The sequence below is a fragment of the Vidua macroura genome, chromosome 1 (assembly GCF_024509145.1).
Source record: "Vidua macroura isolate BioBank_ID:100142 chromosome 1, ASM2450914v1, whole genome shotgun sequence".
NCBI lineage: Eukaryota > Metazoa > Chordata > Aves > Passeriformes > Viduidae > Vidua > Vidua macroura.
Genome location: NC_071571.1, coordinates 1,043,976 through 1,071,320, shown reverse-complemented (window position 1 = coordinate 1,071,320; position 27,345 = coordinate 1,043,976). Strand labels below are relative to the sequence as shown.

General features: G+C 56.4%; 2 protein-coding genes across 2 annotated transcripts; both read left to right on the top strand.

Annotated features, from left to right (window-relative positions):
* Positions 1-2,508: 2,508 nt before the first annotated feature.
* LOC128810109 (E3 ubiquitin-protein ligase TRIM7-like) lies at positions 2,509-7,305 on the top strand. The gene is made up of 7 exons (XM_053982684.1): positions 2,509-2,967; positions 3,987-4,073; positions 4,386-4,616; positions 4,896-4,918; positions 5,210-5,325; positions 5,562-5,597; positions 6,616-7,305. The coding sequence occupies exons 1-7, from the start codon at positions 2,557-2,559 to the stop codon at positions 7,122-7,124; spliced, it is 1,413 nt and encodes a 470-aa protein (XP_053838659.1). The 5' UTR covers positions 2,509-2,556; the 3' UTR covers positions 7,125-7,305.
* Positions 7,306-9,064: 1,759 nt separating this feature from the next.
* Positions 9,065-21,764, top strand: CDC25A (cell division cycle 25A). The gene is made up of 16 exons (XM_053982674.1): positions 9,065-9,302; positions 10,953-11,032; positions 12,189-12,243; positions 12,584-12,616; positions 12,749-12,785; positions 13,156-13,257; positions 13,994-14,092; positions 14,717-14,851; positions 15,523-15,597; positions 16,183-16,332; positions 16,598-16,690; positions 17,140-17,202; positions 17,314-17,412; positions 18,140-18,270; positions 18,965-19,076; positions 20,407-21,764. The coding sequence occupies exons 1-16, from the start codon at positions 9,142-9,144 to the stop codon at positions 20,545-20,547; spliced, it is 1,566 nt and encodes a 521-aa protein (XP_053838649.1). The 5' UTR covers positions 9,065-9,141; the 3' UTR covers positions 20,548-21,764.
* Positions 21,765-27,345: the final 5,581 nt, after the last annotated feature.

Below are 27,345 nucleotides of genomic sequence, written 5' to 3'. Positions count from 1 at the left end.
CTTCCCACTGCTGGGGTGGTGCCTGCAACTCCCTGGAAGAAGTTTGGGGTTTTGGGTCAGGGCGTGCTGTCTGACAGGAGCTGAACTTCCATCTCTGGAAGTTGGGTCAGGCTGGATGAGGCTTTGAGCAACCTGGGATAGTGGGAGGTGTTCCTGCCCTTCCAAGGAGGTGGAACAAGATGAACTTTGAGGTCCCTTCCCACTCAAACCATTCTGGGATTCCATGAAAAGTGCTGTGGTGGGGCTGTGCTGGGAGGGAGGTGTGGGGGCAGGACAGGAGGGCCTGGCTGCAGCCCTGTGTCCCTCAGCAGCCTCCCTGCATCCTCCTCACCAGGACTGAATGCAAGTATGGGGAAGGAGGAAATGGAAAGCAGAACTGATTCTGGTTCTCAGTGGCTTGTCTCCGTCACACTGGCAGCGACATGGACCTGGCAAAAATCTTTTTCTTCTGAAAAATTGATGAATTCAGCTTTTTATTGGCAAAAAACCAGCTGAGGTGGCTGGCTGTCCCCCGCAGTGCCAGGACCTTGGTGTGGCCAGGCTGGCAGTGCCCTGCTCTGTGTCACTGGGCCCCACACAGCAGCTCCTGCCCCTCGTGCTGCTCCTCGCCCACCACACACAGTTCTAACAGCCTCAGTCACTGGACACTGCCAGGATTTAACGACATCCCAGTGACCTTCAGCAGCTCAAATGTCACCAATCCCTCTGCAGAGACAGCTCCCGTGCTGGTGGGACAACACAGCCATCGTGGCCCTGAGTGCAGGTGGCAGCAACTCTGAAAACCACGGTGGTGACGATTGACAGCATTGTCCCGTGGTGGGACATGGACTCAATGGCTCCTGTCCCTGCAGCTTGGGCCAGTGACTCTCACCCACCCTTCCCTGGCCTGGGCTGCTGGAAGAACTGGAGACAGATGCACCCAGAAAGCAGCTTCAGGAACAGGGGACAAGCAGGAGCCACGGCTGTGCCCACCTGGGTGTGAGTTGGGCAGTGTACCCCAGGCAGCACTCCAGATGAGTGGGGACATCAGGTTGTCACCCTGGGCTGTTGTAGGATGGTGGGCAGGGCAGGCCTGTCACAGCCACTGGCCCAGGGCCTGGGACCCACTGGGGCAGGGAAGCTGGCAGTGGGGTGGCAGGGACACTCAGGAGGGCACGGCTATGGCAGGGCACTAAGTGGGATTTGTTTGACTGCTTTATTCTGTCAGGGGGTGGATGGTGCCCCCCAAAACACTCCTTGGGGCCTGGCTGGCAGCACATGAGGGTGGAGGAGGAGCAGAACCGATGGCAGCACATGAGGGTGGAGGAGGAGCAGAACCGATGGCTGAATACAGGGGCTTGGTTTGGACACCCAGCAGCCTCCAGCGCTGAGCCCAGGGCAGCAGCACAGAAGGGACAATGTGGGCCCAGCAGGCCGAGAAGCACGAGGCAGCTCGAGGGGCTCTGCTTCCCTAAGTGCTGCTGCTGCTGCTGCTGCTGCTGCTGCTGCTGCTGCTGCTGCTGCTCTCCGGGGCTTTGGAGCTGGGCTGGGAGTGAAGGAGACACTGGGAGAGGCGCCGGAGCCATGCGGTGCGGGGATGGAGGCCGGAGCCCTCTCGCCCGGAGCAGCCGGGGCTTTGGGGGGGTTTTGGGTGAGTAGGCCGGGGCTGGCAGCGCAGGGAGGCAGCGCAGGATCAGCCTGGGCTCCCGCACGGCGCAGCTGCCTCCCGACACAATCCCTTCAAACCGCACTAACCCAGCCCAGTGACCGGGAGCGGATCCGCCGAGAGCCGGGCCCTGGGAAAGATCGCGGTGCACGGCCTGGGGAAGAGGTTCCTGTTCACTCGCCAGCTCCGACCCGCCTCCAGGGCCGGGCCAGGGCAAAGCTCCCGGCCTCGTGCCAGCTTATTAACGATTAAACTAATTTAAGCATCCCGAGCATCCGCGGGCGCTGTGCCGGCTGCGCCCCGGGGGAAGGCTGGGATGAAGGCTCGCATTCACACTCACACTCACGCTCACACTCACACTCACCCCAGCCCTCCCCTTCCGTGGCCGCTGCTGCGTCCCCGCTCGCTTGGGCTGCAGACACGGGCACACGCAGCGCACACAGCGGGCCCCGTGCCCGTGTCCCCCCCCCCGGGGTTTTCCTGCTCGTTCCTCCCCTGCTTGCACACAGGCACATGGACACGGACACGCGTGTGCGTATTGTGGGATCCAGGCACAGGAATATACCCAGGGAGAGACGGGGACACTCCCACGCACGCACACACAGAGGCACAGACACACTTGCAGTGACATGGATGTGCACGCACGGTATGGCATCCCACACGTGTGTGCAATGACATGGATGCGCGCACACACACACACTCTTACACACACACACACACTTACACACTCACACACACTCTTACACACTCACACATCCCCAAGCCCATTCGCGGCCCCCCCAGCCCGGCCCATTCGCGGCCCCGCCAGCCCGGCCCATTCCCGTGGCGCCCCGGCCCGGCCCCACCCCCGCAGCGCTGCCGGCCCCAGCCCGGGTCCCGGCCCCTTCCGTCCCTTTCCCGCCGTCGCGGCCATGGCTGAGGAGGTGCTGGCTCTGCGCGAGCGGCTGTTGTTCCAGACCACCTGCTCGGTGTGTCTGGAATTGTTCAGGGAGCCCGTGCTCACGGCGTGCGGGCACAGCTTCTGCCAGCACTGCCTGGCGGGCGTGCTGGGGTACCCCCCGCGCTCCGCCGCCTGCCCGCAGTGCCGCGACCCGGTGCAGCCGGGCTCGGCGCGCCCCAACCGCTCGCTGGGCGACGTGGCGGACGCGGTCCGGTCCCTGGGGGAGGTGGCGGCGTGGCCGCGGTGCCCCCAGCACGGCAAGCCCCTGGCGCTGTTCTGCCAGGCGCCCTGCGCCGCCCTGGTCTGCGCGCTCTGCCGGGAAGGGCCCGAGCACCGCCTGCACGGTGTCCGCCCCGCCGAAGAGGCCGCCCGGGAGCTGCGGGTACGGGGGGCGCCGCGAGAGGGGCTGGGGGCTTGGCGAGGGGCTGGGGGCCTTGGCTGCCCAGGATGGGGTGGCCGAGGGGCACAGAGCAGGGTCCCCTCCAGCCACAGGTTGTGATCCCCTCCAGCATGGGCTGGGGTCCCCTGTGGGCACAAGTGTCCTGAGTGGCACACATCTGGGCTCCCTTCAAGGACAGTCTGCGGTCTGCTCTGGGCATGAGCGCCTCTGGGTATGGGTCTGGGTCCCCTCCGTGCTTGGGTGGGTCTCCTCTGAGCAAGGTCTGGGTTTCACTCAGGGCACGGCTCTGGTTCCCTCCACACACAGGTTAGGGTGTGTCCCTGGGCAGCCACAGATCTGGGGCCTCAGCCGGCTGCTGGCTGGGGTCCCTGGCTGGGTACCAGTGTGGGGTCCTGTACCCCACCCTGCTGGGGCTGCTGGTGCTCCCATCACCTGGCCCCAGCCCACGCAGGAGCCCAGCACCCTCTCACTGCTCAGCCCTCTGTGTCCCCATGTGGTCCCTTGTGCCCCAGATGTCCCCAGGCAGGCTTTCTCCCCCACAACATGGGCTGGGGTCTCGGCTCACTGCAACGCAGGAGATGACTCAGAGCATGAGGAGGTTTTTTAATACTCCAGCAAATTTATGGGGCATGTCTGAGTCCCTGCTACTGTCACTGGAAACCTCTTCCCAGAAAATCCCACTTCCAACTTTGAAAGTTGTTTTTTCTAATTAAAAAACAATTTTAGAAACCACAAACTCCGGGGTTTCTACATGAAGTTATTCCAGAAATGTTTCTGGCCATAAGAGCTGTGGATGGGGATCTCCCCAGCCTGACTAAAGTGATTTTGGAGAGGTGGCTGCTGCCTCTGAGCTCAAAACTCACTCCCAGACACTCAGGGTCACCCCCAGTGACTCCCCAGACTGGGATTGTCCCCACAGGGGTTGTTTGGTGACATAATTTCCTTCCTGTGAATATCACTCCAAAATTACCAAAAATGCTCTTTTTTAATCCCTGCCCCAGGAGACACTCCAGAGAAACCTGCTTTCTTTACAAGAACACAAGCAATACTTGAACAGCAGAGGAGACCAGAAAAGTGATAAGCTGCTGGTGTGTGTTCCTCTCCATGCCCCCCACTGCTCACCCATGTGGCTCCCCAGGAATGTCCCATCTTTCCCTCTCCCCATATATACTTACCTCCTAATCCATGCCAACATTATTTTTCTCTGTCTAACTCATATGGCCTCCTTGGGCCCATCAACATCCAGATCTGCTACGTCTCTCTCTGTTCTTCCTGCTTTTCCTGTACAAAACCTCTGGTCCCCTTGCGTGTGATCCTTGCCCCCTCGATGCAGCAGCCGTGTCCCTGCGGAGGCTGCCGGAGGCTGGGTGGGCTCAGGGCCTCCGTGTGGTGCCTTGCAGACGGCGGTGATGTGGGAGTTGCAGCGTTTGCCTGAGACCTTTGAGGAGCTGCAGCGGTGCATGGAGGAGCAGAAGAAGATCCTGCTGGCCCAGCTCGAGCAGATGTCCCAGGAGCTGGTCAGTAAGAGCGATGAATACAAGTCCAGGGTTTTGGAGAGGCAGTCGCTGCTGGACACGGTGATTGCGCAGATCAAGGAGAAGCGGGACCAGCCGGCAGTCAAGTTCCTCATGGTGAGGCAGCAACCCCCCCGGGCACTGTGAGCCCTGGTGGGGCTGGGGACACCCACCTGGCACCCTCCGCATCCTGGTGCGGCCTGGGGCCACGCTGTGACACCGTGCTGTGACACTGTGCTTTGCCCGCTTTGGGTCAGGGCCCTGAGGGAAGGGAGGGTTGGGATGAGGGGTGGGGTGAGCCCCAGCCCCCTTAACCTGTTTCACACAGCTGGGCAGCCACTGCAGCTCCCTGTCCCTCGGCAGTGCCACAGCTCACCTGTGTTTTCTCTCTTGCAGGAAGTTGGCAGAATCCTGCGCAGGTATGAAACAGGCTCGGTGTCCCTCTGCTCCTGTGCAGCTCCTTTGGGCAGAGGTTTGGGAGCGCTGCAGGAGCCGGGAAGGAGGTGGTTTGCCCCACTGGGTATTTGGGATTTCATGTGATGTCACCAGGAACCAGGGGCCATTGCACCCCTCCTAAAGATGGGGTTATATTCCTGTGCTGGTAGCAGGGACACAGCTGCCCTGGGATCTGTGGCTGCAGGGAATTCCCTGTTTCCCTCCTGGCCCTGGCTGGTGGCTGGGCTCTGAGCTCCTCTCCCTGTTCCCCTCAGCTGTGAGGCAGCCAAGGCCCCAATCCCAGAGCCAGTTTCCTCAGAGCTGCAGAGGAGCGTTGAGAGCCTCACTTGGAAGAGCCGGCAGGTCGCGGACATAGCGGACAAATTCAAAGGTAAAGCCCTGCTGGCTCCGTGCTGTGCTTCCCCTGGGCTTGGCTGGCAGTGGGAAATCCTCACTGCCTGGTGCCTCTGCCTGGGGCTCAGGAGCAAAACGGCTGCTCCAGATGGGCACCATCGCAGGATGGGCTTTGCTGGAGCCTGGGGCTCCACATGTGGCTTGCTGTCCTGATGGGGAGCAGGAAGGCTGCCACGGGAGAGACACTCATGCATCTTCCTTTCCTTCTTCCAGTGAGCCTGCGGAACGAGATGGACAGGGGAAAAAGGGGTAAGTTTCTGGAGCTGATGGGCACAGCTGAGGGGGAAAACTTTTCCAGGATGAGTGTCCTCATGTCCTTGGTGCAGAGATAGGCTCACACCATATCTAAACCCAGCATCTGTCTAGAACTGAGTCCTATTGTTTTGACTAGGCCTGCTATAAAAATCCAGGTCTGCCCTTGTGCCAGGCAGCGCCAGGGATGCTGTCCTGCGACGCCAGGCGAGGGCCAGGACAGCAGGAGGCCGTGTCAGGCTGTGCCCAGTTAAGCAGAAGGGCTGTACATGTTTTTAGCTGGCATTTAGGCGTGATCAGAAGTGCTTTTGCAAGCGCTCGGGGCCCACATGATGCAGCATTGCTGGGCTGAGGTCTGGCTGGCACCGTTTGTGCTGAGGCCGCTCTCCACAGTCTCAGTTTTTGGGATGATGCACTTGAGCACATCCCAAGAGGAGAGTGGTGCCTCAGTTTCCTCCCTGCATTCCCCAGAGGAGTGGGTTTAGCTGAGTGTCTGGGGTGGTGACACTGCACAGTGACAGCAGTGTGGCCTTGTGGGATGGCCACGGGATGGCAGCAGAACATCCCTGGTGGATGGGCAGCTCCGGCTCTGGAGCGAGGTTGCCTGCTTGCTCGGCAGAGCAGGGCTCGGAGCTGGGTGAGCCCTGGTCACAGGAGCAGGGACCGGCCTGGCCCCTCCTGCCTTGCAGCAGTGCCTGCTCCACCCACGGGGATGCACTGCTCCCCACAGGCTGCAATATTCCAGCAGATGTGGGAGCAGATTTAGCAAAGCCCATCGTGTCTGTCCCCTGCATGTGGGGACACTGCCTGGCTCAGTCCTGCCTCAGGGAGCATCTTTGCACCCTTGGGTGCCAGTGCGGGGACAGTAAGGCTCCTGTGTCCCATGCCACCCGAGGGGGCTGCAGGAGTGCCCGTTGTGCTCCCAGGACACGTCCCAGCCCCGTGGTGCAGGGTGGAGGAGAGGTGCTGGTTCTCTTCTCGGCAGGCACAGATTGATGCTTCTGTCATCCATTAGAGCAGGTGACACTGGACCCAGAGACGGCGAATCTTGGCCTGATCCTCTCGGACGACCGCAAAACAGTCCGGTTCAGTGGAAAATATAACCCCCCTGACATCCCCAAGAGGTTCACGGGCAACCTCAGTGTCCTGGGCTCCCAGGGCTTCACATCTGGGAGGCATTACTGGGAGGTGGAGGTCTGGAATAAGGGCTCCTGGGCCCTGGGGGTGGCCCTGGAGTCTGTGCCGAGGAAGGAGTTGCTCAACCTGCTCAGGTCTGAGAAGGTCTGGGCCCTGCAACTGGACTGGAGGGGCCAGTACAGAGCAGAGCGTGTGTCCCCTTACCCGCTGGCGCTCGGGGAGGCGCCTCAGAGAATCAGGCTCCACCTGGACTACGAAGCGGGCCAAGTGACCTTCTACAACGCAAAGGACATGACGCAGATCTTGCAGTTTGAGGCCACCTTCACTGAGAAAGTCTTCCCGTATTTTTGGGTCTGCTCAAAAGATACCCACATCCGGGTGGTGTGACAGATAGGGTGGGATGGCTGCCGGGCCCCTGGCCGTGCCCTTGGCTAGCTGAGCAGGGAGCAGCTGTGGGAATGTCACACTGCAGCCTCACTGCAGCTCTGCCTGGGCTGGGTCCTCTCTGCAATGTTCTGCATCTCCTCCCGCTAAGTCCTTTGGAGCATTAAAGAAGTGCTGTCCTGCCTGGGGGTGTGTGTGTGCTGGTATCCTGGCTAGATCCCATGGTGATGGTGTCCTGCCTCTCCCTGTGGGCACTGAGGCCACAGAACAATGGGGTGGGAGGAGGGAAGAGGCTCTGATTGTCCATGCCAGCCTTTGGCAGCGCTGCAGGGCCGGTGGCAGCTGTGCTGTGCAGTGCTGGAGGATGCAGCACTTCCCCGCACTCAGGAAGCCAGGCTGGAGCCTCGAGCTGATAATGATGCCTTTCATATTCTTTGGATTATGTGCTGCTTTGGTGTGTAGCTCTGAGCTTTATGTTAGGTGTTAGCAAGTTCTCTTAACAGGCTAGGTAGAGAAAAGAATCCTTTTCTAGCTTGAGACCAGTGATAACTGTTAGAAGGTCCAGGCCCAGAAAGTATAAACAGTGAATTGAAGAGAAAAAAACAAGAAGGATGGGACTTCATAACCTAAAGCTGGAATTGGACAATTAACTCCAATATGCAAATGGACCAAAACTTATAAAAGTGAGAGACCTCGTGACTGGTTGTGCATTTTGTGGCCATTTTGGTTCATCTTGGGTGTAGCTCTGGTCGGGCTCTTAGCTGCCCAAGATGTAGCCATTAAGGCATTTTACTAAATTCCTACTTTATTCTTTAACTCTGTCTAGCCTCTGTTCTAGCTCAGCCTTCACAAGGCATCAGTTCTGGCACCCCAGATGGGACAGAACCCACAATTCCTGGCTTAGGAAGCCAATGCCGTATCCATTCGTGGTGATAACTGCTCAAAAAGTTTGTGAAAAGGAAAGTGTTCAGGGAGGGGTAGCAGGAGTGAGGGCACCTGGAAGAGCAGCAGGAGCTGGCGGTGCGATGGCGATCCCTGAGATGCGGCATGCTCAGGGAAGGGTTGAACACCCCACTTGTCTAATCCAGGAACCAGCAGCACTGTGTGACTGGCGGGTGGCAGGGCCCAGGCAGGGTTGTGGGTCGTGTCCCGGAGATCCCCTGGATCCAAAGCGGTCAGCTGCACACAGCAGCCTCTGGAACCACCAGAGACATGGCAGAGGATTTGCCAGGGGCTGGACAACACAGATCTGCCAACGCTCAGCTGAGGAGAAGCTGCGTGTCCTAAAGAATTCATGTGGGGGACTGTCAGGTCTCCCTTCTCCTGCTCGTCTCTCCGTGAACCCCATCCTGGTGTCGCAGGATGTGCACTGCCTTATTTCCCCAGCTGCTCACCAAACGCCTCATAAAGTGGCTTTCGTTCTCATGGAGAGCTCATTTGATGAGAAATGATGTGGGAAGGGCTCTTTGAGGATAAATGATGTGGGAAGGGCTCTTTGTCTCAGCGAGGCGGTGTTATCTGCTGAGTTTGTGCCTTTTTTCCTTCATGTTCCCCATTTTCCCCTCAAGCCCAGGCTAGAGGGAGACGGCCGGAAACATGGCGGCAAAGAGGTGCCGCTGTGAGGCGGGAACTACATTCCCCAGCATGCAACGCAGACAGCGATAACGCGGCGCGCCCGCTAGGAATACTGGGAAATGTAGTCCCTCCGCGCTGGCGCGCATTCCCCCCCGACTCCGATTTCCTCGCGCTCCTATTGGTCCAGAGCGACGCCAAGCAACCGCCGTGGGCGGGGCCTGGCCGCGGCGCCGCCGTTCCTACTGGCCGGGGCGCGCGCGGTGGGAGGGGAGGTTTGAAAAAAAACAACCCGCCCCCCGCGGGGCTCCGCGCGCTGATTGGCTGAGCCGCGGTTTGGCGCCAGCTTCGGAGCGGGCGACGGGCACCGGTTGGGGTCAAAACGCCGCGGCGGCCGCGCTGACGGCAGGGACGGGACGGCTGCGCTGCGTTCCCCGTTCCCACCCCGATGGATCCCACCCCGAGCGCTTCCCACCACCACCACCGCCGCCGCCTCCTGCTCCTCTCCCCGGCGTCCCCCGCCTCGCCCGCCGTGGTTAAGGCGCTCTTTCAGGATGAGCTCTCGCCTGTCTCGGATCTCCGCCTCACCATGGAGCAGCTGGGGCGCGGGTGAGTCGGGGCGCGGGGCCCCGCCAGCGCTGGGCCCGGGCACCCTCCTCTTCCTCGCCTCTGTCGTGACCCTCCCCCAGAAAAGCGAGGTTTGGAGGGCTTGTCCCGCGCTTCTTCCTCCCGTGCCAGGAGAGCTCCTTCCTCCTCTCCTCCGGGCACTTTGTCCCCTCTCCAAAACGTTTTCTTCCCCCTGCCGGACCCAGAGCGAGGCCTAGGGAGGCTCTCCCCGTATATAAAAAACCCCCCAAGGCCTCCAGGAGTCGTTTTCCTTCCGTTCCATCCACCCCCGTAATTCCCTCCCGCGCAGTGAAGCCTTATGGAATTCCACCCCCCCCACCCGCCAAAAAAAAAGAAAAAAAAAAAAACAAAAAAAACCACCCAAACCCCTGGGATGTCTTTATGCCCCTCTCAAGCACCAAAGCCCCAGGCGTGTCTTTTAACGCCCCCCCTTCCCCAGGAGCTCCTTTTCTTCCCTGTCCCCCCCTCCTTCCAGAAGGAAGGCCTCGGGGTGCTCATCTGCCCTCACCCCCCCAAAAAAAAAACCCAGCGAGGCCTCGTGGATCCCTCCTTTTCCTTTCCCCCCACCACCCCCCAATGGAGGCCTTGGGGGGGTCTCTTCATCCCCTTCTCCCCCCGGCAGTGAGGCACCGAGGGCTCATCCCGCTTCCTCTGCTTGCAGGCCCCGTCCCCACACCCACAGCCGAGGCCTGCAGCACCTCTTCTCCCAGCCCTTCCCCCCAAAAACGGGGCCTCCCGGAGCTGTTTCTTCTCCCCACGCCCACCCACGAGGCCTCAGTTTTAGTCCCTTGGGGTCCCCCAGCCCTTTGCTGGTGCCTCCATCCCACATGGATGCCCGCTCTGGGACGCCTTCCCCCTGCCCTGGTTCTGCTCTGGGCATCCCCCTCCCTCCTGAGCCCTTCCCTGGCCTTCCCTCTCTCCCACAAAATCCTTTGTGTCCCTTCCACCTCCTCCTGCCTGCCCTGCTCCCTGCTCTGCCTCCCAGGTGCTGCACTCTCTGTGCCCTGCAGCTGCTCCTCTTCCAGAAACTCCAGCCACAGCTGCTCCGTTTTCCTGCTCTCTTAACCCCTCTAATCCCATTATTCCCACAGTTCCTGCCTTGTGTGGCTCCTGTTTTGTGCTGGCCCACTCAGGTCTCAATGACCCTCCTGGGTTTTGTTTGTTGGTTTTCTGTCATTCTCGTTTCTGCCACCACCTGCTTTTATGGTCCTTCCTTCCTTCAGATTCCTGGGATTCCTGCAAGCCATTGGCAGTGCCCCTCTTGGAAGTTATTCAACCCTTTGATTTTGTAGCCCTGGCTACTTTTTAATTTTTTTTAATTAACCACGTGTTAGAGCCTCACTCAAGTAGCTTTTCCCATATATATGTGGGGCTCCATATGATTGTCTTCTCTCTTAACACTGAGGTTTAGCAGATAAAACAAAATTTGGGAGGTAACTATTTATCAAAATAGGTTTGAATTAGAAATTTGGCAGTTTTCTTGATGCAAAACCTGAATTGAAGGAGAGGATTGCAGTTCCAGGAAGGATAACTGGGCTCTGATGGAAATCCAGGTGATGCCCACCTGTGCTGTACCTACCTGCAGTGTTGTGTTCCTTGCTTTTAAAGCAAATCCCAAATTTTCCCTTCCAGGCAGCGTGAAAACCTGGACCAAGACGTGGGAAGCAAAAATGGATTGCACAGATCGACGTCTTCAGAGTCCACAGACTCAGGTGGGGCTGCCTCAGTTAATAAATTCTGATTAGGAATTGGAAAGCAATGCACTCCTGCATGGCACCCAGGGTTTGGAGAGAGATCTGGCCCTGCCTGCAGCCCCCTCTCATTCCCATGCCCTTGGGAGGAGGGAGGCAGGTGGAAAATCCCCCAGGAAACCTCTGCAGCTCATGGTTTGGGCTGTAGATTTATTTTTTTTTAATTAATTTTGCTTTAATTGTCCTGGAGACTGTGAGCAGTAGGGAGGGAAAACAAGTCCTCACTGTGTTTTCTCTCTTTAAACCCAGACTGTGCCAGTGAGTGGCTGTGTCCTGTGTTCTCCTGTTACCAAGAGCTGGTTGGTGATCTGAAACCCCTCAGTTCTGGTACTTCCTGGGAGGATTTCCTGTTTTTCACACGAGATGTTTTATCAGTGAAAATGAAATAAGCTCTCACCCCATAACTTGCAGACTCCCTCTGGTGCTTCATTGCTCCAGCTGAGGGAAATCACTGTTTCCACCTGGATTTATGCCCCATTTTGAGGGCACTTTCAGCCTAAAAAAGAACTTTGTGAAGAGCTAAAGCACGAGTACAGCTCACAAACCACGGAGCAGCCAGCCTTGCTAAAGCCTCACTTTCTGTGGCTCCTCAGGAACTCGTGCTGGAGTGACTCTGGATGTGTCTGAAATGCTGTGGGGCTATAAGGCTGGGCTTGCTTTGTGCTTCTGAAGTGCTTCCTGTTAATTCCAGGACATCCAATCCACTGCTTATTTTTGGGAATGAGCCCAAAATTTCTTCGTAGGTGTAACTAAAAACATGACTTAAAAAAAAAACCCTAAAGGACTAAACTGTTTATTAAGGTGTGTGTGAGAGAATAAAGAGAGTATTCCATGCTGAGTGCCAGCACTCTGTTCCATGTGACAGCCCAGGCAGGGCTTGGGGGGCTTTTTAAATTACTAATTTAAATTATCCCTGTTTTTCCCCAAAAAAACCCTTGATGATCCACAGCCAAACCCCACGGTGGGGAGCGGCTGTAACTCTAATTTATTCTGCACCCAGGTGAGACTGCAGATGGGACTTTCCACGTGAATTTCCTGGGTCTTTCTGTGCAAATCTGTAGCAGTGTGTGATACTCCCTGGGTATAAATCAGTGGGAAATCTGTGTCTCCTCTGCAGGTTTGGCTTTGGATTCTCCTGGCCCTGCGACCTCACAGGACACCGTGGAGGACATGTGAGTTACACATGGCATCCTTAGTGGGCTGATGAGGCCTGGGGAGGGTTTTCCTCTGCTGGCACGTGTGCACTGGGGCTTCCCTGCTGCACCTCTCCATGTGCTCCACTGCTGGAATTCTGGGATTGGCCCTGCCCCTGCCCAGGGCACGGCAGTGCTGCCTCTGAGCAGGGTGTTGTGCCAGCCACATGGCACTGGCACCTACCTGCAGCCTGGGGCTGTCTAAGTGCCATTTTTTAAACATTTGGTTTAAATTTGTGCCTTAAGAGCCACAGAGCCATTTAATTTGGGAAAGACCTCTTAAGACCTTCAAGTCCAACCTTTGATCTTTTGCTTTTAGGTTTGAGAAAGCAATCAAATCCAGCAGGCTGAAGTAAGTAATATTGTATTTTAAATACTTCCTCGGTGTCTAGTTTAGATTATGGGATTGGGGGGTGATTTCTATTCATGCCACTGCCTTTTAAAGCAAAATGCTGAAATAAATTTTGGTTCTTTTTCGTTGTAGCTTTCGAATACCTTTCAGAAGAATCCATTCCCTGCCAGTAAGTGAGAGTGGGATTGATGTTTTATACATGTTAAAGGATTTAGCATGGTTTTGGTTGAATGCATTTAGTTGAATACTTGTTAATTTTCTGGCTTCAACACCAGCTGCTGGGGTGCTTAATGTCAAAACTGCAGTTTGTAAATTCCCAATCTCACTTAATTTAGTGTGAAATTTCCGTGGTGTGCCTCCAGCACTGGTGCACTGAAGCATTTTGGTCCCTGTACCAGGATGCCAGCAGAGGATTCCTGCACAGGGTGTGCAAAACTTGTAGTCAGAGGCTTTCCAGTCTTTGTTAACCCCTTTAATGCTGGAAATGTGCTTGTGCAAGGACTGATGCACCGACCTGAACTGTCCCTTCTGTGTTGTAGCAAAACCTGCTGGGCTCCAGCCCTGCTCTGAAGAGAAACCACTCTGACTCTCTGGACACTGATGCTTTCCAGCCTTTGGAACAGGATGAAAATAAGGAAAATGTAAGTGCTGTTTCCTGTGGGAGGGGATGGACAGCTGGATTAGCACATCCCTGCACAGGGAATGTGATGGGAAAAGCTTCAATTACTCCCTGCCAGGCTGTTCTTCAGGCACAACCACCTTTAGCTCAGTTTTTCTGAAGGGCACTTGCAGCTCTGATTAGAGTGGCTGCAAACTGTTGGCAGGTTAATAAAAACTGGGGAGCCTTAGCCCAGTTCTGCCTTGGTGCCACTGACCCCGACTCCTTTCTGGCTGTGGCAGAGGAAAATCTCTTCCCACTGCTTGCTCTGGACAAGAGCTGCCTCCAGAAGGGGTTTGGGGAGGTCATCCCTGGCTTCCCTCTGCTGCCGTGGGGAGCCCTGGTTCCTCTTGGATTCAGTGTCCTGGCTCTGCCCTGGCTGCTGGGAATCCTGTGGGGGATGAGGTGTCAGGACACAGCCTTGGCTGCCTCCAAGAATGATTTCTTTATTCTGCAGAGAATTGACTGACAGGAACAGAAAAGCCCTGAAGCCTGTAGGTGATGCCAAGAGCATAAATTCCTGGATTATGTTAGGTGAAACGCTGCTGCAACATCTTTAATTTGAAAACATTCACCTTCAGACTATTCCTGTTGGCAGCAGGGAGCTTAAATCCAAAACGTCAGGCAGTTTAACAAAATGGAAAAGATAAGAGGATCCAAGCAACTTAACACAGTTTGTAATTTTGGTAAAATGATAATTTTGCTGGTTTTTATTTCAGGAATCATTTGAGTTCAAGAAGCCAATGAAACCAGCTTCTCGTGGCTTCCGTGATGGAAGGGGTGTTCCTGGAGCAAGGCAGAGTTCATCTCCAGCTCAGGTACTTGGTTCTTTCCAACTAATTCTCACCTAATTCTCTGGGACCAAAATAACCAAATCAGGGTTCTCAAGTGGTGATGTCACTCAGGTGCCAGATAGAAAAACTTATTTATCTGCCTGATAAGAAAATTCTTCTCACTTTTGGCTCATGAGAAATTTGAAACATTGTTCTGGGAACAACGAGTCAGCACAGAACTGGGGTTCTGCTCCGTAAGTGAAGGGAGTGTGGACATTGATTTGGATTGAAATGATCAGTAAAGTTGATACTGAATGTTCAGGCAGATGCACTTGGAACAACAAACCCAGCTGTGTAAATGCAGCTGGATTTTATGTCCAGATGTGACATCCAGGGAGAAAATTTACCTTATTCATACTTTGTTGTTTAGAAAAAGCAGCTGAAAAATCATTGTGCACAAACAGAGCTGGGGGGCCAAGCCTTGTCTCAGCTCCCTGGACCCAGCAGCCCTTCCAGAATCCTGCTGATCCCTGCCTGTGCTGCAGCTCAGGGCTGGGGATAACCACGGTGTTCCCTGTCGTGCAGGGAGCCCTGGCAGCCCCTCTGTGGCTGCAGCATCCTGCAGGGAGCAGGGAGAATGCTGATAAACCTCCCTCTGTGTCCTCTCAGCTGCCCATGGGGGAAACAGCCTCTGGGGAACAGGAGAACTCCAGGGCAGCCTTCCTGCAGCAGCATTCCCTGCCCTCCTCGGAGAGCGAGGATGACGATGGCTTCGTGGAGCTGCTGGATGACCAGGACTTGAAGGTGTGTGCAGAGAGGATGGGCTGGAGATCCCCAAATCGGCTCTGCCTGATGTGTCTGGTGTGCTCTGGCTGCAGTCAGGGTGCTCAAACTGCACCACGCTGGGTTTTTGGGAATCACAGAAGCCCAGACTGGTCTGGGTTGGAAGGGACCTTAAGGCCTATCCAGTTCCAATCCCCTGCCATGGGCAGGGACATCTCCCACAAGGAGATTAATTAGTTCTCATCATCTTTTCTAACTCACACTGGGGTGTCTTTATCTTATAAGTGCTCTTTCCTAGTGCAGCCAGTGGGATTTGTTTGGGGTCTCAACAAGTGAATTATTTTTAGTTTGAGAACTGAGGGAATTATTGGAACAGTTGGAATTTTTCTTTAGAAACTTGCTGAAAAAGTCAGAGGTGGTGATTGCTTTGAGCCACTTAGATACAAGACTGTTTCCAAGGGAATTTGAAATGCTTAAAGCCCTTGATCTTTGCTAATCAATCAATGAATTGATAAACTCACCTTCTCCAACACGGCTCAGCTCAGTTCCATTATTGCCTTGAGAACTGGACTGGAAATGGAGTTAAATCCCTGCAGCTGCTCTGGCAGCTGATTCCAGCTGGAATGTTCTGAGCCGTGCAGGAGCTGTACCTGCAGGTGAGGTGGGTGAGCAGGAGCTTCCCTCTCTTCCAGAACGACGAGGAGATGCCCTCGGACGTGTCCAGTCTCTGGACGGCGCCGCTGGTCATGAGGAGAGCGGACAGTCGGGTGAGTGTCCCCACACAGGGACAGGCACTGCCCTGGCAGTGGCACAAGTGATCCCGCTGTCCCCTGCATCCCCAAGAGCAGAACAAGCCCTAGCATGACCCCCTGCAGAATTCCCTTATCTCTGGAGCAGACTTTGTCAGTGTGGAACAATTGGTGTTTATAGGAATAGAATTTCTTCTTGCACTTCATAAATGTGAGAAGATCTTGACGTCCCTTATCAGGATCTTGGCATATCTGGAATTCACTCTGCACGGACTCACCTGGAATGCTGTAACCTGATGCTTTGATAACAGACTGGGAAAGGAGCTCCAGCAGAAAGCTCCTTAATCTGCTGATAAATTGGCTGCTAATTGATGTAGAGCACTTTGCTGGCTCTTTATCGTGCTTATGGTGCCCCAAGCTCCCCCAGTAACAAGTGTTACTGGAAATGTAAAGCCTGGATAATTCAGATTAACAGCCCCCTGTTGCTCTGCAGTGGTGGTGCCTTAATTGAGGCCAAGTTTGGGATAATCTGAAAGCCTGAGTTGTGTTTATTTTCTTTTATAAACCTTTGCTGGACAGCTCAACTCCTCTTCTCCCTCGCAGGCCAAGCGGTGCCGGCTGTTTGGCTCTTCATCCATGTCAAGCATTGCAGGAAGAACCACCCAGAAAAGGATGGAGAGATCCCAGGAGGAGAATTCTCCAGGGAAAAGCAAGAAGAGGAAAAGCCTGCCCGGGACTTCCGAGGACCCGACGGTTGGTGGCTCAGCATCCAGTTTGTGACAGAGAATTGATGAGGGGAGATGCAGAGCTGGGGTCTGGTTTGTCAAGGTTGGTGGGAGCTTTTCCAGGTGGATTGTTGGGGCAGCAATTCCACAGTCCTGACCCTGAGCTTTGCCCTGAGCAGGGAAGCTGAGGGGGGTGGTTCAGGGCTTGGGAGTGCACTCCAAGCTGTCAGCTATGGGAAACAGGGAATGGGGTGTGTCTGCCCTCGGAGCTCATGGATCTCTGTGTCCTGCAGAGCCTGAAGCTGGTGAGGACCCAGCCCTCCACAGCAGAGATCGAGAGCATGTTGGACAGTGACCAGAGAGACCTTATCGGGGACTTCTCCAAGGTAATGCCAGGGATTCCATGGCCAAGTGCTGAATGAAGTGTTTTAAGGGCCTCTCTTGGTGGGGATGTCTCAAACCAGCCCAGAAAAACACTTCCCTTTATAGAGGCTTTTCTCTTCCCTCATAAACCTGCCTTGCTTCTTTGGAGTTGATCTTGGAGGTCTTTTCCAACCTTAACAGTTCTTTGGTCTTCAAACAACCAGGAGAGGCTGGTGAGAGGGGCATATCCCAGGTTAGACCAAACTGATCCATTTGTGGTTAAAGCCCTATAAAATCCCTCTAGTGTAGGAGCCAAAGACTAAATTCTGTGCCTGGTTTTAGCATTCTTAGGAGTTTTAAGTCCTGCAGAGGTTCTGGCCAGCAGAGTATCTGTTAGAGAGTGAACTGCTGGATGCTGTGCTGTCACCCATGTGACTCACAGCTGGAATTTTCACAATCCTGTCTCTTCCAGAGTTATTTATTTGACACTGTCGATGGGAAACATCAAGATTTAAAATACATCGACTCCGAAATGGTGAGTGCTCCAAGGGAGACAGAAAAAATCTTTAGTGAGGGCTGGGGAGCAACACAAAAATGGCTTAAAAAAACTGAACTCTGTTTTTTGTGATCTTTTTTTTTTTCTCAGATTGTGTCTGTGCTGACTGGCAAGTTTGAGAGCTTCATCAAGCAGTGTGTGATAATTGACTGTAGATACCCCTATGAGTACGAAGGGGGACACATCAAGGTATTTTGGCCCCAAAAGAGCAGTGCAGGTGGCCTGAAGCTGCAGCCTGGGGTCACTGGGATCTCTGAGGGGCTGATTTTTTTATCCAAGGCCCTGTGGATATGTTATTCCTGAGGGGTCCTTCTGGGATCCTGTCGTGCTCACTGCCTGGGTTTGGACACTGAGCTCACCTCTGGGCCATGAAGTGGCTGTTCCCTCAAAAGAGGGGACATTCTGCTCTCTGCAAGCAGAGGAGGGGCCTGTTGGCCCTCAGGGTGACAGAGGCTCCAGAGGAGGATGTGACACTCTGTGTCCAGCATCCTCAAATCTCAGGGAGCTAAAACTGGAATGCTAAACTTCATTTCAATGACGGGCTTCAAAGGGAAAATGGCTGTGTAAGACATAACAGGAGCAGGTCACCCAGACACCCTGTGGTGTCAGAGCCCCTTTCAGTGCCTAGAGGGGCTCCAGCAGGGCTGGGGAGGGACTGGGGACAAGGCATGGAGGGACAGGACACAGGGAATGGCTCCAGAGGGCAGGGATGGATGGGATATGGGGAAGGGATTCCTGGCTGAGGAATCACACAGAGCCAGTTCCAGACTGTGGTGCCCTGGTGGGGTTTAGAGCTGTGCTGGGAGAGGGTTCCAGAGCTCCTCCAGCAAACCCAGATGAGGAATTGGTTCCCATGGGAGTGGGATGAGTTCGTGGCTGTTCCCTTCCACTCAGTGCTTGGACTCTGCCCTTGCAGGGTGCCATAAACCTCCACATGGAAGAGGAGGTGGAGAATTTCCTGCTGAAGAAGCCGATCCAGCCGTCGGAGGACAAGCGCGTCATCGTGGTGTTCCACTGCGAGTTCTCCTCGGAGCGCGGCCCTCGCATGTGAGCTCCTCTCCCTGCCTGGGCAGCTCCCACAGCACTGGGAGGGGCTGGGCTGGCTCCAGTTGCTGTGCACGTGGTGCTTGTCACCCTGTGGTGGCAGGGTTTGGCACGGCCTGGGGGGTGAGGAGCCGTGCTGGGCCTGGGCTGGAGCACTGGAAGGTTCGGAGGGGAAAGGAAAAGCTTCTGAACTTTGGCTGTGGAGCTCCTCACAGGCAGCTCCAGCTCCTCCATCGAGGGATGGGGCACTGGAATGTTCAGAGGGGAAAGATAAAACCTCTGAACTTTGGCTGTGGGGCTCCTGACAGGCAGCTCCAGCTCCTCCATGGAGGGATGGGGCACTGGAATGTTCAGAGGGGAAAGGAAAAGCCTCTGAACTTTGGCTGTGGGGCTCCTGACAGGCAGCTCCAGCTCCTCCATCGAGGGATGGGGCACTGGAATGTTCAGAGGGGAAAGGAAAAGCCTCTGAACTTTGGCTGTGGAGCTCCTCACAGGCAGCTCCAGCTCCTCCATCAAGGGATGGGGGTTTGGAATGTTCAGAGGGGAAAGGAAAAGCCTCTGAACTTTGGCTGTGGGGCTCCTCAAGCTCTCCCTGACAGGCAGCTCCAGCTCCTCCATCGAGGGATGAGGGTTTGGATGCAGCTTTGGGAATTACTGGTTGAATGTGGGATTTAACATGGGATTTTCCCCACTGCAGGTGCCGGTTTGTGAGGGAACAGGACAGGCTGAGCAATGAGTACCCCAACCTGCACTACCCAGAGCTCTACGTGCTCAAGGGGGGCTACAAGGATTTCTTCTCGAGGTGCCAGGTGAGTAACGTGGATTCCTCATCCCTGGAAGTGTCCAAGGCCAGGTGGGAAGGGGCCTGGAGCAGCCTGGGACAGTGGAAGGTGTCCCTGCCGTGGCAGGGCGTGGAAGATCTCCAACTCAAGCCTTTCTGTGGTCTCTTTCACACTCAGAGGAGAAACAGTAGATAAATAATATTAATTTCTTCCTACTCACACTTCTCTTTGGGGCAGAGTGGTTTGGCTTTTCCTCCTCTCTCTCTTTTGTTGGGCTGTTCCCAGAGCAGCTCAGCCTGTTCCTTGTCTCGGAGCTGTCTTCCTGCCATATAGCTGAAGGGCTTTTCTACTTGTCTCAAGTAAAATAGAAGTGGTTTCTGCCCCTTTAGAACAAACTGTCACTCAGAGAAAGGATTTGAGCCTGCTCAGAGCAGGGGAGAAGACAAGGCTTGACAGTAATTGCTGGATAATAAATGGAAACCTGAGGTCTTGTACAGTCCTAAACCAGCAAAATTGAAAACCTTGGAGTTTGCAGCCTCTAATTGAGACAAGGAAACTAAAACCCACCCTCCAGCTCTTCCCAGCACTTCAGGAGTGAGATTTCTCCTGTCCTTGGCTCCTGCAGCATTTCCATGGTCCCAGTGCTCCTGGGATCTGTCCTGCTGCTCTGACACAAACAGGCCTCAGCTCCTCAGGCCCCCACACTTCCAGTCATCCCCTGGGAGGTAGGAGATACCTGGCCTGTCCATGGCCAGCTGGATGGGGCTGTCAGCTCCCTCCCTGTGGGATGCTGGTTCTCCCAGCACTGGCAGTTGATGGCAGCCAGGGCTGCCTGGGTTTTGGCTCTCCCTGTGATCTGCTGGCTCCCCTGGGCTGAGGGACAGCCGAGCTTTGGGGTGTCCCCACGGATTTTGGGTTGTCCTGAGGAAGGGGGCACCGAGGCCTCAAGGTGGCAGCACGGGACAGCCAAGGGCAGCTCCCTGGGAGCCGGGAGCTGTCCCGAGGCACCAGGATCATGGAATGCTCTGGCCTGGAGGGGACCCGCAGTGATCATTGTTCCCTCCGTGGAATTCATCCACGACCTTGCCGTGATCAGCAGCCCTGCTCTGACCAGCTGAGCTGGAACATCCTTCCAAGGTGAACTCTCAACCAGCTCAGCCTGTGCGTTGGCTGCCAGGAAATTTGGGACGAGAGCCCCGTACACAAAGCCCTTGTTTTGATGGCTGTAACCTGAATCTCCCCGGGCTCTGTGTGTCTGCCTGGAGCTCCTGCTCTGTCCCTGTTTGCTCCAGCGGCTGCTGGTGCTGGGATCACCGCCCTGGTGACACTGAGGTGACCCCAGCTCCTGTTTCCCCAGAGCTTCTGCGAGCCCCAGAGCTACCGCCCGATGCACCACAAGGACTTCAAGGAGGACCTGAAGAGGTTCCGCACCAAGAGCCGGACCTGGGCTGGGGAGAAGAGCAAGAGGGAGATGTACAGTCGGCTCAAGAAGCTCTGAGGGCTGCAGGGACCTGCAAGGACTGCCCAGCCCGGGGGCTGCAGTGGGACAGCCCCACGTTCCTGTGCTCCCACTGCCCTGAGCCGTCTCCTCCCTGGGATCACCTGGACCTCGGCCCCACGAGCCGGACACCGGCTGGGAGCTGCCTTGGGATTCTTTTGGTTACGTTGCTTCGTGAAAATGTTGTGGCTTCTTGTGTTGTGTGACACCCCCCAGACTGCCCAGGAGAGGGTGGGGACAGCCTCGTGGGGCTGGGCTCGGTGTCAGCACTGCCAGGGAATTGTAGTGCCTGTTAAATTTTAAATGCTTAATTTTATTTAAATACAGTCAAATGAAGCCAATACCGCTGCGGTTGGATCATCTGGATTGTACTTAAACCTTGTTTCTGCTCCAGGGTGACCTGCTGTGGGGGGATTGAGGGGGTCATTACTTTTGTCAGCTGCAGTTTTGGTTCTGTGTAGCATTGTGGGAAGGAAAATGGGAAATGTCCCGTGATGGCTCAGGATTCCTGCCTGGGCGAGCGCTGCAGGAAGCCTTGGGAGCCCATCTGAGGGAAACTGCTTATTGTTCATAAACACCACGTTCACCTCGTTCACTCCAGGGTGTTTCATTTCATGGTCTGTTTGTGTTGCTTCTGGAGGAGTTGGTGTTTCGGTGGAGGGAGAGCTTTTGGGAGCTGAGGGGGTTCAGCAGTTGGGTGATCCCAGGATTCTCAGCGGTGTCACGGCTGCCTCTGTGCCTGGGAGTTTTTCTCCTTATCCTGAAATGTTGCCAGAGCGGATCCTGGCTGTGAGGGATCCCAGAAGCTGCTCTGACACCGCTTCCCTGGGAGTGGCTGTGGTCACTTCTCTGTCTGCCAGGAAAGGCAGGAGGTGGGATTAATCCGTGGGGGAAGCAGAACTTCCTTGGCTGTGTTGAACCCCCCAGCTGAGAAACTTCTGCAGTCCCAAACTGCTTTGCTGCTGGTTTTGGGGTCACTTCAGCCCCAACTCTTAAATCCATCTTCCTCACACCAACTTCCAGGTGAAAACTGGTGCTCCTGGGAAGCTCCACGTGCCTGGGAACTTCCTGGTTCGCTCTGTTGTATCCGTGTCAAAAAATACTGCAATGGAGGTACCTTATGTGGAATTTTAACTTGCTTTTTTGGAAACCTATTTCTTAAAACCTGCTGTTAATCCTTTTGCTCCCAAGAGGATTAAACTTGGAATTCTTTCTTGTTAAAAAAAAAAAACAATCGGAATTTGCTGTTTTCCCTCAAAGCCGAATCCCTTGAATGAGGAGATGATGAAATGTGAAATCAGAAGTGATGGTTACAATTTTCTCCCATTGCCTTGGGAAGGGCTGAACTCTGGGAAGGGGATGTGGGGTGCTGGAGAGTCAGGAAAGGTCACGGGCAGTGCCCTGAGTGACCCAAACTGCCCTTTGGCCCAGCCCAGGGCTGAAGCACCAGCTCAGCACCACAAGGGCTGGGCAGGGTCTCTCAGTCCCACTCTGCCAGCCAGCAGTTGCTCCGTGGGAATGTTTTAACTCCTCCTCCGTGTCCAGAAAAAGCAGATGGACACTGGCCTGGGTCAGGATGCTCCTTTCCAAGGTCACTCAGCTGGAGCACAACCGTGGCAGCAGTCCCTGCTTTGCAGCTGCACTTCCCCTAACTCTGCTCCTTGTCCCACGCCGCCTGGTGCTCAGGGTGTGGGGTGAGTGGTGTGGCTGTGTCCCAGCAGTGCTGGGGAGGAGCCCAGTGCAGGGATTGGGAATGGCTGAAACCCCAGAGGGCTGCAAAGGAGACCCCCCTGTCCCTGTCCCAGCCCACCCCGTTCTGTGTGTTGGGAGTCCTGGCGAGGGATCTAAACAGGATCCGAACTCTCAAAACTAAGAGATTGCTGTGGGCACAGGGAAAAAAATCTTAAAAAGCCAAGCTGTTGCCTGAACCTCTCCTTGCAGCAGGACATAGATGAGCTGCTTGCCCATGCTGGCAGAACCCAGGCTGGTGGTGGGTGCTTTTTGTGTCTTTGCTCGTTGCTTCCAGAATAAACTTCCAGAGCAGCTGTGGCTGCCCCTGGGTCCCTGGCAGTGCCCAAGGCCAGGCTGGAGCAGCCTGGGACAGTGGGAGCTGTCCCTGCCATGGCAGGGGTGGCACTGGATGGGCTTTGAGGTCCCTTGGACCCAAACCATTCTGGAGTTCCACAATCAGGGCTACAGCCCCCTGAGTGTCAGAGCTGTGTGTTCCCCTCACTCCATCCGTGCTGTGGCCACTCACAGCTGGCTTTTGGCTGAGGATCCTGCTCTGTGCTGGGCTTTTTCCTGAGGGGGCTGCTGTGTCGAGGATGTGACGAGCAGGAGGCCAACAATGGGGTCAGATTTAAAAGCCTCCCTGGAAATCCAGCACGGTGCCTCCAAAGCCTCGGGAGGCTCGAGCAGAGAACGGGGTGGGGTTTCTTTCCCCCTTCCCTCCATCTGTCACCCTGAAAACTGATGCTGAAAGCAGCTTAAACCTTCATCAGCCTGGGCCCCCAGCTCCTGAACGCCACAGAGCTCGGTGTTTCCTCCCATACCCTGTTACCCTTGTGGCCTAAAGGACTCATGCTCTGTCTTTGGGGCTAATAAAGGCCACCTGCAAAGGGCCAGCTGCCCTGTGCCAACAGCTCCCAGAGCCCTTGCATTCCCTTGGGATTGGCAGTAGGTGTTGGACATCCCTCCCGTGCTGCCTCAGTGGCCTTCACGCTCCCTTAAGAAGAGGCAAAAGGAGATTTTAGCCATAACCAGGTAATTCTCTGGTTTTAAATCCTTTTGCGTCTTTTCAAACAAACCTGTCTTTGCCCTTCTGCCTCCTCTGTTTTCTTTGTGCAGCAGCTCTTCCCAGGCCTCTTGGAGCCTGTTCCCACATCCCTGCTCCTTTCCCACATCCCTGCTCCTGCCCTGCACGTGCCCAGCCCCTGTGAATCCCAAACTTGGAATTTTCTGTGGTTATTTGTCCAGTGAAGCTGCCCCACCTGAGGCTCTGCTGGGCCAGGAGGGATTATCCCAGCTGGAGGCAGGAGCACAGAGTGAGAACCAGGAAAGGGCAAAGCAGGATCTCTGCAGGGCCTGAGTGCTGCTGCTTTGGGCTGAGGCAGAGGTTCAAATCAGGTAAAGTTCACTGAAATTCCCCAGCAAGCCAAGCTCCTGCAGGTTTGCAAATGGCACTGCCAGATGTGTCAGGCAGTGGCTGGGAGAGCCCCCTCTCCCCAAAGCTGAGGGGTTTGCCAGGGAGAAGACACAGCAGGAATTGCCTGGGATGAAATCTTGGCCTGTACCTTGGTGAGTCGATTGTTTCCTGAGGGGGATTCACACGGCCTTGCTGGGCAGAAGCTGCTTTGTTTAAGAAAATCGTTGGCTTCTTGTCCTGGCAGTGGCCTTCAGTGCCAAGCGTGACTAAGCTGGCTCCTGGACCTGCTGCTGCATGGGCAGCAGTGCCCCAGAATTCCTGGAAATGCTGGGAGCAGCCTGGGGCCAGGCTGCCAGCTGGGTTTCTGTGGGCCTGGGGCTGGCTGGTGGCCGCTCCCACAAGGACATTCCCGGGGCTCCATCACACCCATCACTCCTGCTCGGGGTGGTGCTGCCGTGCCACGGCCTGGTCCCTCACCCCGGGCTCCCTCTGGGCACAGCTGCACCCTGTCACCACATGGGGCAGGGCCAGGGGACAGTGCCAGCTCCCTGGCAGGGCCAGGGGACAGTGCCAGCTCCCCGGCAGGGCCAGGGGACAGTGCCAGCTCCCCAGGGACCCGGGGCAGGCCCTGCCGGGAGCAAGGAGCGGGCTTTGCCAGGCAGGGTGCAAGGTCCTTGTTAGAGGTCACCAAATCCAGGCAAAGCTGGAAAGGAAGCTAATCTCCTGCTGTCGAGCCAAGCTCCGGGCTGGCAGTGGCCCCGGTGGCCTCGTCCCAGCCTCTGCCGGGCCTGGGTCCCGCCGTGCTCAGGGGCCTGCTCTGGGATCTGCTGCTCCAAGTGGCCCAGGGGGATCTGGGGGTGGCCCAGAGCATAAAGCAATGATGGGTTCCCCCCACGTTCTCCCTCCTGAGGGGAACAGGCTCTGCTCAGCCTCTGCATCCATCCCTCAGTGGCACCAAGCCTGGGCGGCAGAGGGAGCGGGCAGGGGTGGCACTGACACCAAAATCCCTCCCTCGGAGGGGCAGAGTGCAGGTGGCTGTGGGGGCAGGCAGCCCTCCAGGCCCCTCCGTGTCCCTTCCAGGCTTGTCCCCTCAGTGTCACCTCCTGCCACGCACGGGGCCACTCTCCTGGGTGACCTTTGGAGAAGGGATGTCACTGAGATGCCCAGCAGAGAGCTCTGTCTCTGGGCTTTATCTGCCCTGGGGGGCACAGCCCCGTCGGAGCGCTGGCCCAGGGCTCTGTGTGCTGCTCTTGGATGAACTCTCCATGCTCGCTGGGGCTCGAGCAAGGAGCTGTAAAAAGGGAGAACAACATCAAAAGCAGAAAGTGGAAGGAGGCCAAGAGGAACGTGGCCAAGTGCCCTTTCCTTCTTTCTCTTTCGCTCCGTGAGGGAAATCCCCCAGCCTGTGGGGACATCCCTGTGCCAGACATGGCCACAGCTCTGCCACCATGAGGACATGGCCACCACAGGGACATCCCTGTGCCAGAGATGGCCATCATGGGGACATCCCTGTGCCAGACATGGCCACAGCTCTGCCACCATGAGGACATGGCCACCACAGGGACATCCCTGTGCCAGAGATGGCCATCATGGGGACATCCCTGTGCCAGAGATGGCCACGGCTCTGCCACCACAGGGACATCCCTGTGCCAAACATGGCCATCATGGGGACATCCCTGTGCCAGACATGGCCACAGCTCTGCCACCACAGGGACATGGCTATCATGGGGACATGGCCATCAGGGCAGCCCGGGGCTGGGGAGGGCAGGGAACTGGGGACAGGGGCCCAGGGAGGAGCTCCTGATGGAGGCAGGATGGAACTCTGCTGGAGCTCCCGCTCCACCGCGGGATTGTCCACTCGGGGTGGCTTCTGCCACCACCTTTGGTGGCACGGGAAGGTGGGACCCTGGTGCGGGGGCTCTGTGGCTGGATCCTGGGAGTCTCCACTCAAGGAATTAAGCAGGGTGGGGAAGGAGATGGCGGCTGCTCCGTGGGGAGGAGATCAGTGGGTGCAGACACCCCACAGGTAACTCCTGCCAGGTGCCACGGAAGGCACAACCCCAGCTCTGTGGTGCTTGTCTCCGTCTCCTGCTCACTGGGATTCCTGCCCCAGGCAGCCCAGGAAACCCCACAAGGGAATCCCGGAGCTGGCGGTGGGTCAGGAAGTGTGGCTGGCACCCAGGGTCACCTGGCAGCTGCCCCAGGGTGTGCCCCATGTGACACCAGGGCTCTGTGACACCCAGCATGGATCAGTGGAGGCTCCCCAAGGAGCCTTTCTGGGCACAGGCTGCCCGTGCCAGGAGGTGGCTGTGCCCTGACCTGTCCCGAGGGTCTCGTGCCCTTGGGGAGGGCAGAGGAGGTGCCAGGCGTTGGGCTGTGCCCTGGGAACAGCCCCGGGGCTGTGGTGACACTGCCAATGCCGTAATTAGCAGGTGCCGGCGCTGCTGGGGTTTGTCCCTGCTTCAGCCCTGCTTCCTCCTCCCACCATCCTCCTCCTCCTGCCGGGGCTGGGCAGTCCCAGAGGCACAGCTGGGTCCCCGACTGCCACCACCCACTGCAGCCCTTGGCACGCAGGCTGGGGGGCAGAGCCCGGCTGTGGGGGGCAGAGCTGTTTTTTGGGGGGCAGAGGCCGGCTTTGGGGGGCAGAGCCCGGCTTTGGGGGGCAGAGCTGTTTTTTGGGGGGCAGAGCCCGGCTTTGGGGGGCAGAGCTGTTCTTTGGGAAGCAGGCTGAGGAGATGAGCCCTTCTTTGGGGGCAGAGCTGTTTTTTGGGGGGCAGAGCAGTGCTTTGGGAAGCAGGCTCAGGAGCAGAGCCCTGCTTTGGGGGGCAGAGCCATGGTTTTGGGGCAGAGCTGTTCTTTGGGGAGCAGGCTCAGGAGCTGAGCTGTGCTTTGGAGGGAGCTGTGCTTCCCATGTTTTGGGAAGCAGAGTTGTGCTTTGGGAAGCAGAGCAGTGCTTTGGGAAGCAGGTTCAGGAGCTACACTGTGCTTTGGGAAGCAGCATGACAAAGGATTCAAAGCCACTGAACCAGTTTGGCGAGTGCTGAGGTCCATGGGGGAATGTTGTGCTCATGGAACTCTCCCGGCATCACCAGGGTCCCAGGAAATGTGGGGTCTGCCCCAGCAGAGCAAGCACGAGGGAATTTGAGGCCGTGTTTGGGGCTCTCCTGGGTGCAGAGCTGGCGTTTATGTTGGAGGGGATGGATTTGGTCCTGGACATTTTCCTGTTGCAGCAGGAGTGGTGCCACAACTCTGCACTGGGAGCACCTGGTCACATCCCCAGCAGCCCCAGGAATCCTCAGCCCCTCGGCTGCTCCTCTGCCCTCCATCCAGAGTGGCTGGAACTGGGTACGAGTTTTGAGCATCCATCTCTTGGAGCGAGTCCAGAGGAGGCCACCACGGTGATCAGAGGGATGGAGCAGCTCTGCTGCAAGGAGAGGGTGGGAGAGTTGGGATTGCTCAGCCTGGAAAAGAGAAGCTTTGGGGTGACTACACTGAGGCCTTCCAGTGCCTGAAGGAGCTGCAAGAAAGATGGGGAGGGGCTTTGGGCAAGGCCCTGGAGTGACAGGGTAAGGGGGAACGACCTTCGACAGCCCAGCCCTCCACAGAGCGCTGCTCTCCTCTCCTCCAGCGTGTCCTGCTGGGAAGCAGCAGGA